Consider the following 15,937-nt stretch of genomic DNA (forward strand, 5'->3'; position numbering starts at 1 on the left):
GTGAGCATGATCTATACTGCTGTGTCCTCACCAGGACACACTGTTGATCACAATTCATCGTTTTGGCTTGACCGCTCGCACAACGGTAGGTCTGATCCCTCCACTGCAAGTACTGATCTAAAGGAAACTGAGTCTCCAGCAGTGACAGCAGGATGGGGGGGGCAGGGGAGGATGAGGGCAGTGCAGGAAGGCCCCATGCTGGTACCCTCTGCCTCCCTTTCACACTGTGCGAGGTCCCGTGCTGCGTAGGTCACCCAGATGGATACAAGAGCTCTTTAAGCCAGCACTGTCTGGCGTCCCTGAAGTCAGTTGAATGGCTTGCTCACTGGCTTGTTTCAGCAAGAGGTCGGAAGCGTGAGTTCTTGCAGAAGAAGAGTAGTAGTGCTGGCCTCTTGGGAGAAGGGGTGTGATGACTGACTGACTCAAGATTTTCTGATTTCCTCCCCGCCCCCCCCCAGGAACTTGCTGAGCCAGAAAGATGCGTGAGTATACAGAAAAGAAGGAAACATGTGGGACCATCTGTCTCAAGTACCTGCTCTTCATCTTCAACTTCTTTTTCTGGGTAAGAAACTTCAGTCTATTTCAAAGGCACTGAGATGGCACTGCAGTTTTGGTGTCAGGGGCGCAGAAATCTTGGGCTCGATGAAGTCTTTGGCAAAAAGCACTGACGTCAGTAGGACACAGATTTTTGTCCTGTGGGGTGAAATCCCATCCCTTGGGCTTGCCTGCCCAGGCTGCAGAAGTTATGGTTTGACACTGTAGTCTCTGGCTGTTTCTAGGTCATATTACCAAGTGTAGAAAATAACAGGGAGCCTGAAAACATGCTTTGTTTTTTCACCTGGCTTGCTTTTTCAGGAAGCCTGAGGACTCCACTCTTGCCATTCCTCCTCTCAAAATGGCAGAGGGAGTCCTGGCAGTAGAGTGGGACAGCTAAAGCAAGGATAACAAACACCTTCTTGCAGCTGGGTCCACACTAGAGCTTCCTAGAGTCATGCTTTCCACCAGAAAGTTACTGATGCCAAAGGATTGTTTTTTCCTTTGTTGCCTGGGCCAGAGCATTGGAGTGTCCAGGTCAGACCTTTAAGGAAAACTGTCTGAGCTTATTAGAATCTGCATAAAACCCTCCAGAAACACAAGGCTTGCAAAGAGAGAAGGGACTGCTAGGAGTCTGGTTGGCTTCTCCATGTTCATTTGCTGCCAGGGTTAAAGTTTAACCAGCGAGGCTGTTTAGCTCCTTGACTGCCTTCTCCCCAGATGTATAGTCTGGGAAGGAGATACTGGGCATGGTTGTCATTTATTGGTAGTATTGCTCCCTGGCAAACAGTGGAAAGCTTGCTGATGTAAAGCTGTTTTCTTCCCCTCTGCTGCTAGGTAGCACCCCAATAGATTTGACATTTTTTCATATATTTGCCCAGATAACAGTGTGGCTACATTTGGGAAGGCTCTGGCCCAAGTATGAATTGCTGTGCACAGGTAGATGCTTCAGATAGCACCCCAGGTGCTAGCTAAACTTGCCGCCTGGAAGCCCAGCCCCTCCCAGTGCACTGGGGCCTGCTCTCGGTCCCAGTGAGACCTCTGGGAGTCCTTCCTTTAGCGTGGATCATCTTTGGCTCAGCTTACGGGGCTGAGGCACGTCCTGGTATCCCAATCCAGTTGCGCTGGGAGGTGAGGAAGTTCACGCATGGGATGCCCTTCATTTGCTTGCTTCTCTCTCTACTCAGCTGGCTGGCGGGGCCGTGATGGCAGTGGGCACCTGGACCCTAGCTGAGAAGAGCGACTACATCAGCCTGCTCTCCTCCAGCACGTATTCGGCAACTGCTTATATTCTGGTGGTGGCTGGGGTGGTTGTCATGGTTACTGGCATCCTTGGTTGCTGTGCCACCTTCAAAGAGCGTCGGAATTTGCTGCGAGTGGTAAGTTTTTTTGTTTTGTTTGGGGGAGGGTTCACCCCACTTTCTCTTGAACCGTGCTGGGAGGGAGGGAAACATCTTGGTTATGTTCTGCACCAACCTTATTTGTTTGTCCTAGAGCAAATACTACTAAGGCCTCCAGCTCCTAACAGCAGTGCTGTCCTTGTCCTAAGGGCAGGTTCTACTGCAGAGCATTTCCTTTCATCCACCCAAAGAATGTGCTTACCACTGCATGGTTCAAAAGTACAAAGTATAGTTGTAATACCTATACTTTGTGTGAGAACGTCTGTTTGAAACTATTCAAAACAAAATCTCGTGGCTTTTGTCTCTTCCTTCTTCCCTGCCCATCCCATATTCTCCTTTGGAAAATGGGAAGAGAGAGGAAAAGATGAGAGACCTGTAACAAAACTGCCTTTTAATGACAGTAGGTTCAAGCGAAATTAACAAGTTTTTTCACTTGGTTGTCAAAAATCAGAACATTTCCAATGAATATTTTCTTCAATTGCAAAAAAAACTATTTTAGTTTTGCTTCCACAAAAAAAGCCACACTGTTTTGATAATCTGCTGCTGCTTTTATGCCTTTCCCTGTGTTACTTCCTGAGCTCCCTGCTCACCCACCTACACTGAAGTTTTTGACCAGGCCTAGGGTTTCTATTCCGCTTCCTCCCTCTCAAATCTCCCTTTCAGCCTGGAGCGTGGCAGCGGTCCCTTTTAGTACCTGGGCTACAGTGGCGAATGCAGTGACTGAAATAACAATCAGTGGCTCTTTGCTTTCACAGTTACAGAAAAGGATACTTCAGCAACTCTTCACCAGCTCCTTCCTTTGCAAATCCTCCTTCACTGACTGTCCCGTTTCCCCTCTTTTGTTTGGATAGAGGAGCAGAAACAGGAGTCGTGAGCAAGCCTGATGCTTGTACCACTGCTTTGAAGGCCTGGTAATCCCTCTGAGAGGCAGAGTAGGTCCAGGAAGGGAGAATAAAAAACAGAGGAGGGCACAGAGAGTGCATTGCTGCTGCTTGCTCCTTAGGCTCCTTGTCTGCAGCAGTCCGTTTTAGCCTTGCTTCACTTACTCTCCACGCCAAAGAGATCTCCCTTCGTCTTTTTGCCTCAGCCAGAAGCTACGGATGAAAATCCGGTGGGGTTTTCTTTGTTATTCTGCCACAGAAAACTAATAATTGTCTCTTGGGAACAAAAGGTCACTTTGTCTCCTTACACCACGCGTCCTTTCGGAGTGGCTGGTCGCGACAGGCCTATTGTCTCTTCTGTCTTGTGCTCTGCTTTGGTTGCCGGTGAGTAATCTGCACAAGAGTTAGAGCTGTGCTCGCCAGGGCTGGGTGAGCCTGGCGGGGGCCTTTGCCAGCTCTGAGCTCAGGCAGTAATCCTGACAGCTTCACAGTCCGTGCCCCGGGGTCTGTGCCAGCCTGTCCCAATTCCTCGCTGTGCCAGAGGCCCGCGTAAATGTGGGAGGGAGCGCTGTAAGCAGCAGTCTCTCCTTGGTGCTTTTCAGAATCAATTATTGACAGCTTTGGGTGCTGTTTGTAAAATGCATAGCTGGTTTTTAGTTTTTCTGTGGAAGACTCAGGAAGCTGTGAATTTTTTTGCTACCTTTCTACCTAACTATGAGTTTTATGGGCCCACTTCAAGGCTTTTCATAGTATTTCATTGCTCATCGCTCACAGCTGTGCTGCCTTTTTTATGTCATTGCTTATTTGCCTTCCTCGTGTCCCTCCTTAGCCAGGTGATGTGCTGAGGCTCAGGCAGCAGATGTGGAGTTTCTCTGGCTCCATGGGCAGGCACGGCAGTGGATCTGCAGCCTGGCTGGCCGTGATGCTGCGGTCCAGCTCTTTACAAGCACACAAACCACTACTATATTACACGTCAGTCAAGATGCACGCTTTCATACACAAAAGTATGCAAGCAGGAGTCTCAGGAAAGGACCCATCAAGTAGAAGACCTTGCATGTAATGAAAGAAGGTGGCTTTCTTCAGGCTTGGGCCCTCACACTGCCACTTCTAGTTAGCTCCCTTGGGTAGGGAGAAGGGAACACACATCGGTTATGATTTCTGTTCCTGCTGCATTTCAGCCTGGAGCCTTCCTGCTGAAGTGAGACTGCAGTTTTAGGAGTATAGTTGCTATATACGTCTTCTTCAGGTAGTAGAAAGATCTTTCCAGAGAGTGATTTGGATTGTAGGCGGGTTGAACCATTCTTTGGGTTATTCAGAGAAAACGCACCAAAGCTTGGTGCTTCACTCAAACACTTGAAGCTGGATGGAAGAAATCTGGGCCCTGTAGATCCTGAGGAGACACCAGACAGCCCTGACTCTGGCTTGGAACCAGAGTAAGAGTAAATTTTGCCCAGAGCCCACCCAGGTCCAGGCATGTGTCTACTACAGGGCTTTGGGTGATCCCACATTTCTGACTTGTTCCGCAGCCTCTTGGGAAGCGAGTAGGGCATGTCCCTGCAGCTCCGTGCCAGAGCTGGCCTGCTGCTCCCAGAGCAGGGCTCTGTAAGAAAGCTCTGCAACTCCTGCTGAAGAGCAGGGAGAGCAGCCCTGTGCTCTGCGTGCGTCCAGAGCGAAAGCTGCTGCTCCCCTATGTCAGCACGACACTTGGAAGCTGCCCTGAGGGAACGATGAGACTGAGATAAGGGTAAGGGTGCAGTGGATCAGCAGAGACAGTTTGGATGCCTTGGTGGCAGATGCACTAACCTCCCTTAAAAAGTTTTACAAGGGCTTTGTGACTCAAATTTTTTAAGGTCTGCTGGATACATGTTTGTTTCTATCCACCGTAAGCCAGTACAACGAGCCGAGCTGTGGTGACAACTCAGGTCTACCTGAATGCCTCTGACATGATGACACAGAGCAGGGAAAAATAAATAAAAGAAACTTTCCGGTTCATTGGTTGTTCTCAGCACCCTGCCACCCTCCTGCCCCCTCCTTGGCAGAAGGATGATGTCAGAGCAGTTAGAGCATAACTAGGTCCCCACAAAAGAAAGCCAGCCTTTGTGTCAAGGCATGCCGATCCTTTCTTGCCCCTTTCAACCTCCTGCGTTGAGGGAGTGTTGGGACCAGCCTTTAGCTATCCTGCACTCCACTGGGTGACTCATTCCCCTGGTATGAATGGGTACCTTGTACAGGCGTCTGCAGAGACAGTCAGTGTTCGGCTGTGGGGGAGAGTGTGGGGCTGGGGAGTGAAAGCCTGAGATTGTGTGCTCAGATTAAACCCGGTCTGCAGATAAAACCCAGCTGTCCATCCTTTGCAGCTGCTGAATCCCAACAGGGGCGAAAGAGGAAGCCTGAGTGTTTGTGTCCGTGTCATTTTACTCCTGCAAGGGGGCTTGGAAATACCTAGCAAAGAAGGGTGCACAGTGGGAGTGTGCAAGACTGTGTAGGTCAGCTTGCTGTGTCCAGGTCTTTACTGTCCTTTGTGCCAGGGAGACATGGTTTGATGTCCAGTTACATTTGTAGGGAGCGTTTGCTTCGCCCCTTGGGAACAGCCGTTTCTTAAGGTCGGGGTAAAACAGAAAATGGGAGGTACTTTGTTTGTTCTGTCCTGGGGAGGCCAACTCTTACAGGGACTTAGCGTGAGGTCCTTGTTATGGCTGGAACTGGTGTCTCTTCAGCTTTATCTACAGAAAGATGAATTTAATAGCAGTCATAGAACAGCCTGGATCTGTAAAGAAACTGTTCATTGCTGCCCAGGAGCAAAGCAGGGGCTGTGCGTCAGGGCAGGGGTTCTCCCTGAAAAGCTCTCTTTGACCCTAAGGAGGAAGCGGACACGTCACCCTCTGTCTTCAGGCCTGCCCAGTCCTTTTAATCTAGTACACGTTCCTCCTCATAGGTTTGGCTTCCCTTCCTGTTTGTGTATAGGAACAGTGCTCCCAAACAGTTTTCTGTACTGTCCATTTGATTCTCCTTCTGGTAAGCTGGGCACATCCCTTTCCATTTCACTGCCATTAAGCCCTTTTAAGAAATAGTCACGTTCTCCTCTTAGTCTTCTAAGAGCTCTTCTCACTTTGGTTTTGAGATACTGAGCTTTTCCCTCTAGATCCTAGTTCAGCAGAACATATAGTCCCAGTGTGAATCAGTGCTAAAGGCCATCCACTTCAACAGTGCCCTTCAGAAGTCACTGGGAACATAAATCTATGGTTTATGCTTATGCTTAGCTGGTCTGTTATATCCTTGGTGAAATGGGCCTTTTGCTGCTTAATTGAATCATCATTATAACATACATTGCTCCTTAGTAACTTGGTGAAATGCCCTAAACAATATCAAAACAAGCAGAAGTTTTGAATTTTTTTGTATTGATGTCAGAATCAGATGTTTTCTATGATACTGAGTGTAGTCATCAGGTTATCCAGCAGCCACTTTCTTTTGTCCAGTGATCTTATCTTAGTTGCCTGCACCTTTCCATTCTCTACATCCCTCGGTTCTGTGAGTTTGCTGCTTGTCTTCAGTTATCCTGTGGTTTGGGGTTTTTTTAACCTGTGGGTTTGTTCCTTTCCTACCCTGTTGAGGTCTTAATCCCAGCCACTGCTTTTTAACAGTGCTGCAGAAAAGCGTCGATGAAGACGGAGTCATGCATTTTGCCAGCTAATGAAAAGCTGGCTCCCAGCATCTCCTTACATTCTGTTCTAATGTCCTGCTTTTCCCATTATTTTACAGTATTTCATATTGTTGCTGTGCATCTTTCTCCTGGAAATCATTGCTGGAATCCTGGCCTATATCTACTACCAGCAGGTGAGTGGACATCACCCCTTAGAGACTCAAACCAGGGAGAGAAAACAGCTGGTTATCATCCCATTTCTCCAGCCAGAATTGGGCTTGGAGGCTTGGGAACTAAGGTCTGGTTGTGGTTCACCTTTCCACATGTCTGTACTCACTCCCCTCCCCATACAGAAGACCTTGGATTATTTACTGGTTTTGACAAAGTGGTGGTGGTTACTCCAGGGAGGCTGCTCAGCCTTGCTGCTCAGCTCCTTCCTGTGGTTCACCTTTGTGTGGTTTTTTCCTGCAGAGCCTTGTAGAAGACAATTTTTGAGGCTGTGTAGATTTGGGAACTCTCCTAATGACCTTCAAGGCATAATGCAAGCAACTGAAATCATGTTAGTGCCACTTAGTGTTCAGGACATAGGAAACCATCCAGCAAGCTAGCTGCTGTACTTTTGAACTGGTAAAGATAACGAATGGTCCAGCTGAGAGGTCCTTTCAGGTCAAGAAGTTTTTGAGAGCTTTACTTAACCAGCCCAGCTGAGCAGCTGGAGAACAGCACAGGCTCCCACCAGCTGCAGTTCTAGCTTGGCACTTTTTGCAGTTGCAGAGAGCAGAGGCTTAAGTCATCACTTTGTTTTCAAAGGGCGTTTAACCACCAAGGCACAAACAGCCTGCGAAGTTGCTCTCATGGCCGGAGGTTGATTGGAAATGGCAAATTAGGATTGTTGTCAAGTGGCTGGCTGAAAAGCAGCTGGGCATCCCATCTTGTTGGCTTCACTGCCAGGATTCCTCGCCATTCCTTTTTCTCTTGGGCCTTCTGTGCTTTGCCTCACTAAGATGGGCACTGGCGGTTTGCGAGGAGCCAAAGAACCATGCTGGCTCCTGCCAGGAGGGATCAGTGGTATGAGCGTACGTATTTAACAGGGAAAGATCAATCCTGGCAGGCATGGCAGGAAGCCAGGGTCTGTCCCTCCATCCATGCAAAGGCACGAGGTTCATATATGACAATAGATGAAGAGGAGCTGATCCTTAGGTTGCAATTAGGGACAACATATTCAGAGCTGTACCCTTGAGTGCTTTAGATCACTTGAGGGTGTCTCTGATCAATAGCTGCACTTCCCCTTGCCCTCTGGCTGCCAAATCCCCCTTCTTTCCTGGTTGCAGGCTGCTTGCTCTGTTTGCCACTGTTTTTATTTCAGCCCTTGCTTTGGTGTCTAAGGCTTGCGAGTGTGTGTCTAAACTGTTTCTTTTGTTATCTCTGTTCCATGCTGCAGTTCTTCCCCATGAGCCTGCAGGTAACTGCTTTTCTCCCAAGAAATAATTCTGCTAATGGACTCTCCTCTTTATTTGCCTCTGATGCCTTCCAGCTGTTGAACCTTTTCCTTTCTTTTTATTACACTAACTCCTTTGCACTTCTGTAGAGCTTCTCAGCCCAGGATCTCAAAGCATTTTGCAAATATTTATGAATGAAGCCTCATATCATCTCTGTGAGGTAGGTGTTGTCCCCATTTGATATGGGGTTGGAAAAAGCAGTGTTTCAAAGGGAGAATAAACTGCAGACTGTATTTTGCACAGTTCAGCATAACCAGATGTTTGACCTCTCATTTACTACTTACTGTGTAGAATAAAAGGTGTATAGAGAGGCTACCCACCTGTTTCATTGACCCCATCTAAAATGCACGTTGACGTTGCTTATTGGTATAGGAAACTTAGAATTTCACAGGTGTTGGACTAAAGCAGTTTTGCTGTATGAACCAGGATGACAAAAAAAAGATATAGCTCTTTGGCACTTTTTGGCTGTCACCTGGATGGGTGACAAGAATTCAGCTAGATTAAAAGAGCCTCCATAGGAATAAATGTTTGAATCCAATCACCCGAACATGCCAGTGGTTTATGACGATGCTTTCAGAAATTCTGTACTTGCAAAATTAGACTTTGTCTTTCTGTCACTGTTACCAAGAAAGGCCTTGCAGTACTTCTGCAATCGCACACTTAATTCCCTCCTGTGGCATCCTTTTTGATGCCGATACAAGAGCTGTTCGGACTACGTGGCTTCAGTCCAGCATGCCCTGGACTCTGATTTCTTTCTGCTCCTGGACAAAGTGATTTGTTTTTTTAGTATTTTGACACAGGCTTCAAAGGGAGAAGACTGCATAGTCTCATAGGCATATTCATAATTAAGCAGGCACAGTTTTGTATTCTCTTTTGATGCAGGCATGTCTTGGCAATCTTACATATTCAAGGTGAGGACCCATATGGTGATGGCGCAGGCTGAAATTTGGTCCTGAAGCACCTCCTTCCAGTTATTAAAATGGAGGCATGATCTGTAATGAATCGGAAATAAGCCTGTCCAGTCCAACCTTGGAGGACGATCTTGAAGGAAGCTGTAGCTTCCACTCTGCTCTCTGCTTTTCTCCTGGAGCAAAGGCAATGAAACGTATGCAGGGCTCTGGGTCGCTCTCGGGGGTGAGTTTGCCTTGTGATTTTATCCCACTTGTCTCTTCCATTCAGCTGAGCATGGAGCTGAAGCAAAATTTGAAGAACACCATGACCCAGAAGTACCGGAAGGAGGGAGAAGAGAGCGTTACCAGTGCAGTAGACAAACTGCAGCAGGAGGTAGGTATCTCTGGAGGCAGGGAGAATTAACGCGATTGCAGGGCTTAAAATCAAACACACAAAAGGCATCGTGGGCTCTTGACATCCAACGTACAGATGGTTCTTTTGTATGCTGAGTCTATGTTCTGCTGCTTCTGATTCAAGACAAGGTTGGGTGGGGTGCGGGGCCTGGGCCCTGCAACCGGCAGAACTGCATGGTGTGATCTCCGAATTGCGTGCCCAGTAGCACTGGGGAAACAACATCTGAACTGCTCCCAGAGTGAACTGGAGCTGCCAAGTCACTCTGACAGCTGTTTCTACTTCCCAGTTCAAAGCTTTGGAGAAATTGCTGACATTTTTCGTTAAGCTTCTCAGTACCCAAGAGAGCAAGATGTAATTAAAGAAGAGCCTTGCTGCTGCTGTTGCTAGCTGTGCCTGGCTCAGGGGTGGTTCAGGTTAGGGCTGCGCACTTCTGACAGGCTTTGCCACAGAAAGGACCCTTGTGCACAGGCACTTTCAAAGCACGGGGCCTACTATATGCATAGTGCCATAGCAGGTGCGTTTGCGATAGTAACTGGTAATTAATCGTACCCTGTTATCACCATTAACACTCTCCAGTCCGGTGGTTGAGAGCTGAGGCAGCTGCAGGTGTGCTCTGGTTACAGTTCATCCCAGCAGTAACCAAAAGTTACAGCTGCTGAAAGATGGATGAAGCTGATCTTTAATGGCCATTCTGGGGACTCTTAACACAAAAGTCACTAATAATTATAGTAACCATTTTTTAAAAAAAAAAAAAAAGCCCGTGAGATAGCTGGAGTCTCTGCAGAGGAGGGTGAAGCCCAGGGCTTGGTGTGGGAGGCTGGAGGGAGAGGGAGGTTGCAGTGCTTGCAGGCTCAGCCTTTGCTCTCTGTGCATGCAGTTCAAGTGCTGTGGGAGCAACAACTACACAGACTGGGCTGACAGCCTGTGGATCAAATCTCCAGAGGCCAATGGACGGAAAGTCCCAGACAGCTGCTGTAAGACAATAACCGACCTGTGTGGCCGAAGAGACCATCCTTCCAACATCTACAAGGAGGTAAAGAGCAAAAGGGCTTCAGAGCCACTTGTCACAAAGTACGTAAAGGAGGTGGGCAGGGAGTGAGGGTGTTGGGTTGTTGCTGCAAACTGTCGGTAGGCTTCAAAGTCAGTAGGATTCCTTAGAAAGCAGAATTCATTTCTCTAGTTGAACGTTCAGCCATCTAGGCTATTATTTTATATGTAGATGTAGAGAAAAATAATAAATTATATTTGTTACTACAGAGTATGCTAGCGATAGGGGGAAGTGGGAGAGGTTGTTGGTTCTGGCAAGAGACTTGGATGTGAGCGCTGTATTTGACACAGCTTCCTGTCATTGGAGTTACTCAGTGAGGTGCAAATGGAGATACTTCTGGTCCTTGATTGAGATAGTGGGATTTGACGTACAGCATGAAGAAACAGCATATGGAGAAGAAAGAGGCCCCCCTAGCAGACAAATAAGGCCAGTTCCAGTGGGCTGCAGTTTGGGCTGAAAAGAAGGCTGGAGTTGAGATAGAGGCGCTTGTCTCTTTTCTAGAAGAAGCAAATTGAATCCCAGACTAGCTGAGTAAGTAAACAGGTAGCTCCCAGACCATTTATTCATCCAGTTTGCATAAGGCTGGTAAAAGTTCTTGCATTTATTTTGGCATCCTCCAGTCCTGTCACCTGGCTTTAACTTGCTCACTGTGACGCTCTCTGTGGGGTAGCATAGTCCTTTTCCTCATCAGTGGAACCAGCACCTCGGCTGGCTGTATTGAGCCTGGGGAGCAGCAACTGGAGCTTTGTCCTTGTCCCTGTCCCCCTGACAGTTAAGGAGGGCTGTGGGTGAAGAGGTGGCTCCTCAGAGCAGGTATTTCTTCTCACAGCCTGTGCGTCGAGCAGGACTCGAAGAGGAGTGTGAATAACATCTGCATTAAGCCAAGCAACTCAAACAGCTAAAAGGAAACCAACCATCTATCTTTGTGGAATGAATAGGGAGATAAAAGTCCAGTCTTTCTGATCTAGCAAAGCCCCTCTTATGTCTGGCTGCTTGGCTGGGTTTTGCTCTTCAGGAAGAAGGCTTTCCCGTAAGGTTTGTGCCTTTCAGGCAAGACTCAACGAGGAAGTGCAGAAAAGAGGGCTGATGAGGTGTTTCTGAGAGTGGAAACCCACAACCATTTGAGGGGCAGGGCTGGCAATTCCCATCCTCTCTCTGTGCTGCGTGAAGCTGGAGGCGGCTGCCCAGCTGCAGGGAGAGGGGCCCTGTAGGCTGCCAAATGTATTGGGTAGCTCTAGAGGAGAGAAAGCTGTAAGGGGAGGCTTGGATCCACAGTCAGATGCCGCATATCAAGATACGAGGTCTCAGTCAGAGTTCAGAAAGGATTTTAGTGGCTTTGGGGAAGAAAAACCTAGGAAGGTGTCAGATCAGGGATCAGGAGTAGCTGTTTCCTATCGGGGCGGCTGGGGCTGACTCTAGAACCTAACGCTGGCATGGGAAAAGTGAGGCCTTTGCCATCCATCCCTGGAGGGCTGCGTGCTCCCCCCTTCCCTCTGCCTGCCTGCGTGGAGGTGTCCGTGTTCACGGTAGCTCCTGCGGCCGGAGGGCCCCCAGCACCCCGGGGCCTACTCGGTAAACCCCCCCGATGTTACCATGGAAAACCTGCCTCAACAGATTAAACAGTTCAATTATTTAAAGGGAACTCTTTCAAAAAGGAAAAAACAACCCAACAGAGGATCTTCTTACTGAGAGAACCTTTGCCTTGTGACAACAAAAACTGGGCCTGGGAGGGAGGGGTCATGCTGCCAGGCAAGGGTGCAGCTGCAGGGCAGAAGCAGGCAGAGCCTGGCTTTCCAGGTTCACGCTGGAACTCATGGCGGTCATAAATAGCCGTGGGAGGGATTTACTCTCGGAAGGCTCCTCTCACGTTAAGAGTTTGGTATGGATCCACGCAGCAGCATTTCCTTGGCCTTCCGGCCTGACGGGAGTAAACACCCTCTCCAGGCGTGTGCTAGGCGGTGAGCGAGGGAACCTTTCTCCACGTGTCTCGGAGAAGAATGACGCGCTCCCTCTGTGTGATGTGGCCGGTTCTTCGCCCGCGTTTCTCCTGCCCCGCTAGCAGCCGGGCTTTGTTCGGCGGTTCCTGAGCCAGTAGGTCCAGAGCAATACAAAACATGCTGCAGTTCACATCACCTGTGTAGCGTTTCCAGTGATGTTGGGGGAAGAGACTACTCAGAGACACTGCTTTTTATAGCGTTGCTTTCAAGGGTCGCAACCGTTGGATTAAAGTGAACAAGAAGTTAAAATGAAGCTGATTTTCCATGTCCCTCTTTTCGCCCTGCAGAGCGGTTGCATTACCAAGCTGGAGAACTTCATTCAAGAGCATCTGAAAATTATCGGGGCAGTGGGGATCAGCATTGCTTGCGTGCAGGTAAAAAGGGCTGAGTGGAGTTTTGGGGGTGCTGGGCAGAAGTTAAAAGGAACCCCAGAGCTGAGGGATGGAAAAAAATCGGATGTTTTAGGCTCTTCCCTGCCTGGCAAGGAGAAGTTGCCAGGTACTTCGGGGACCTGAGGATTCACTAGCTCCAAAGCAAAAGCCTCTTTTGCTGGTCTGTAAAATTTGCTTCTGGTGAAGGAATGCAACCAGCTGGGCAAGGGGGAGAGGCTCCTGCTCCTGGGCTGCGGGAAAGGCAGTGCTGGCCCTGGCAGGCGGATTGGCAGCCTGAGAGAGACCTCTTGTGGGGATGTGCCGTGATTGCCCACGCAGCTGAAGAGCCGCTCGGGAGGAGTTTCCTACCCCCGTTCATTAGGATTATTTTACATCATCCAGAATTTCTCCCTCGGCTGTGTCATATTGAAGAGCGGCGCTGTGGGTTTGCAAATGATTTGGGAGAGGGTGATGAATAAAGGGGTAGGTTACGGATGCCCCCAACTCCCATTTTAGAGGGGAGGGCACAGGATATTATTTTCTTCCAGATGCAGATCTCTCCGGGAGTTCCTCATCTTCCCCTTTGTTCTGGCAAGTAGGCAAATTACACCCCAGAGAAGCTGCTGGTGATTAATTACGAGGATTAGCAGACATTATGTTCTCTTCTGCTGCTTATTGCAAGCTGGAGCACGGTATCCCCAGGCAGGAACTAGCTGCCACTGCAGCCTGGGTCCAGACTGTTAGTTTGCAAGCTGCTGCCTCCACTGCATCCATTCTGGTTTTTCATGCATTTCTCTCTTCTCTTTACACCCTGTAGATCTTTGGGATGATTTTCACCTGCTGCTTGTACAGGAGTTTAAAGCCAGAACCATACTAATAGCTGCGGGAACTCTGTCGCTCCCCCTCTGCCACTTCCCTTAGCACCTGCCAACCTGACCACTCTCCACTACCACCACAGAAGTGTCTGTAACCTGAGGACTTGGCTCTGTAATTAAACGCCTTTCGAACCATGCACGGCCTTACCTGCCCCTCTGGGGGAAAGTCACCCTACTTGTTGTGCACAAGGCAGCCAGAAGTTCAGCGGGTCCTCTTCGTTGTCAAGAAACAAAAGATCTGTGGATCTTCTGCTAGAAGCTTTAGCGAAACAGTCCCTTGATATAACTACAAAGCAAGATTTATCCAGGGCCATTTCTCTCGAGGCTTTTCCTGAGCCAACATGAAGGTATCAGGATGCTATACAAGAACCATGGGTTGCTCTCTGAGAAGTGCCCCAGCAGCACCAGGCACTGACTGTGAGGGCAGATGATGTTTCTGCGCTGAGCTGGAGCCAGAGCTGAGTCTTTCCTACATGGAAGATTCCTGTCCCTCCCAAGTGTGCACCGATGTCCTAACACAGCTGTTCTCCACCTGAGAGGATGCCTGCCTGGGTGCTTGGGGCAGGAGCCACTCTCCCTGCCGATCGGGAGCACAACTTGGTGCAGCTGAAATCTTGTCATGACTCTGATGTTGCCAAGATGTGGGTGCCTTAGGATTTCTCAGCAATCCTTCCTCCTCCTCCTTGAAGCTTCCCCCAACACAGTGCCATTAGGAGCCACAAGAGGCCTTTTGCCTCCTAGCGATTCTGGAGCAATTACGATGGACTACTTTCTAATTCTTTTGGGTCTAGTCTGTTTTATTGAGTGGCTTCTAGTGTGAGTGAGAAAACTTTGTTTCCTCCTACCTATCCCCTGCTGAGGTTTGGTGAAGAACTGGTCTGTTTGTGGAGCTGGCATATCGTGCTACCCTTCGACCTGTTCGGTTAGTGGAAATACCTTCTAACATCTCTTACACGTTGAGAGATGCCCTTGGCTTGATTTTTCTAATTAAAACCTCCAGGCTTGTCTCTCTTGGGCAGCAAATGACTATATACAAATGTTTTATCAGCCTCCAAAGAGCTCATTAATCAGCTGAGGGTTTTCTGGCTTTAATGAGATCTGGAAGCCCACTTTACTGGTTACTGCCGAGAAGGTCAGGAGAGTCAGCTTCAACCAGGTGCCCCAGTGTACTTGGTAAATTGGTAGTGCTGGGTTAACTGTCTGTTTGCTGCAGAGGAATAGGTTTTAATTAAATATTCTCTCTGCATTGGGATCCTAGATACATACAGGACATAGACATCACAGCTGCCATGGACTTAGCACCATCGTGATATCAACAGGTCGTAGCCTGAATTCATAGGGTCTTGTGTGCCTCTTGCCTTGTTCTAACCTTCCTGCTATGCCTGTTACACCCATGAAGCAGAAAGGGCTGTGGGGTTTTGGTGTTGCTAAGCAGTGAAGACAAGCCCTTTTATAAACAAACAAATTTATTCCCTCTCCTGGCCTTTTAGTGGTGCCAGCTGAGCCCTGTCCCTTGGCAGCAGACAGTTAACCTGAGCAAAATCACCCAGGCCCCTAAAGGGTCTTGCAGCATCGTGGGGTTTTTAGTTCACAGAGCAGAAATCTTGGACTGGCGCTAACGGGTGACAAGTTAAAAATTCAGAGCAGGCCAATCTGAAACTCCCCCATCAACATCAGCCCCGTGAAATAATCCTTAACTAATGCAGAAAGAGAGGTGGAGGAGCTGAGGTGTATCCTTAGTTCTACAGCCGTAGGAAAGAGGGGAAGGAAATCTAAATTATTGTGTAATGATCTAAAGGAGAAATCTCTAAATTATTTCTTGTTTTATAATCAAGTTCCTGACAAGTATTGACTACTAACTAAGAGGAAAATATTGAGCATGTTGCTTGAAGCAATATTTCTAGTTTCTTAAGCATATCTTCGTAGTTGCCTTTGCCCATTCCCTTCAAATACATTGTACAGGGTTGGGAGAGGCCAGGAAGAATGAGATACGAACAGTAAGTTGGCTTGTGTCCGTTGAGTTGTTTTATACTTTTTCTCTGTGTAATAATATTCATTGCTTTTTTTTTTTTTTAACCCAGTTTAAGTTGCTGGCCAATAGAAAAATAAAGCTTAAGGTTCTGTACTTACTCGGTGTAGCAAAATTGAAGGGGTCCCGTGAGCCGGGCGGGTTACAGGGATTCCTCAGGTCCTGCTGCTGAGGAGCCAGTTCCTCAAGAAGAAGCTGGTCTGAGGGACCAGGTCGAGAAGGAAGCGGGGGAAGAATCTGCTTGGTGTCGCTGATCTTGCCAGCCTGGTTACGATCTGCTGCCGCGGGGTGCTGCAGACTGCTGCGTGTGGCACCCCGAGGGCTGCAGTCGCAGAACCTCGGGGTACCAGGTACTGCG

The 15,937-nt window shown here is 48.5% G+C and overlaps 1 protein-coding gene across 3 annotated transcripts in view; it reads left to right on the forward strand.

Annotated features, from left to right (window-relative positions):
* Positions 1–15,675, forward strand: part of CD151 (CD151 molecule (Raph blood group)) — a 37,442-nt gene extending 21,767 nt beyond the window's left edge. For all 3 annotated transcript variants that reach the window (XM_075162961.1, XM_075162962.1, XM_075162963.1), the window contains exons 3-9: positions 459–562; positions 1,722–1,913; positions 6,575–6,649; positions 9,134–9,238; positions 10,137–10,292; positions 12,592–12,678; positions 13,493–15,675. In XM_075162961.1, coding sequence (XP_075019062.1) covers positions 479–562; positions 1,722–1,913; positions 6,575–6,649; positions 9,134–9,238; positions 10,137–10,292; positions 12,592–12,678; positions 13,493–13,552 — 759 coding nt within the window. In that variant the 5' untranslated portion in view covers positions 459–478 and the 3' untranslated portion in view covers positions 13,553–15,675. The remainder of the gene's footprint in view (positions 1–458; positions 563–1,721; positions 1,914–6,574; positions 6,650–9,133; positions 9,239–10,136; positions 10,293–12,591; positions 12,679–13,492) is intronic.
* The last annotated feature ends 262 nt before the right edge of the window (positions 15,676–15,937 follow it).

Source organism: Calonectris borealis, chromosome 14 (assembly GCF_964195595.1).
Source record: "Calonectris borealis chromosome 14, bCalBor7.hap1.2, whole genome shotgun sequence".
Taxonomy (NCBI): domain Eukaryota; kingdom Metazoa; phylum Chordata; class Aves; order Procellariiformes; family Procellariidae; genus Calonectris; species Calonectris borealis.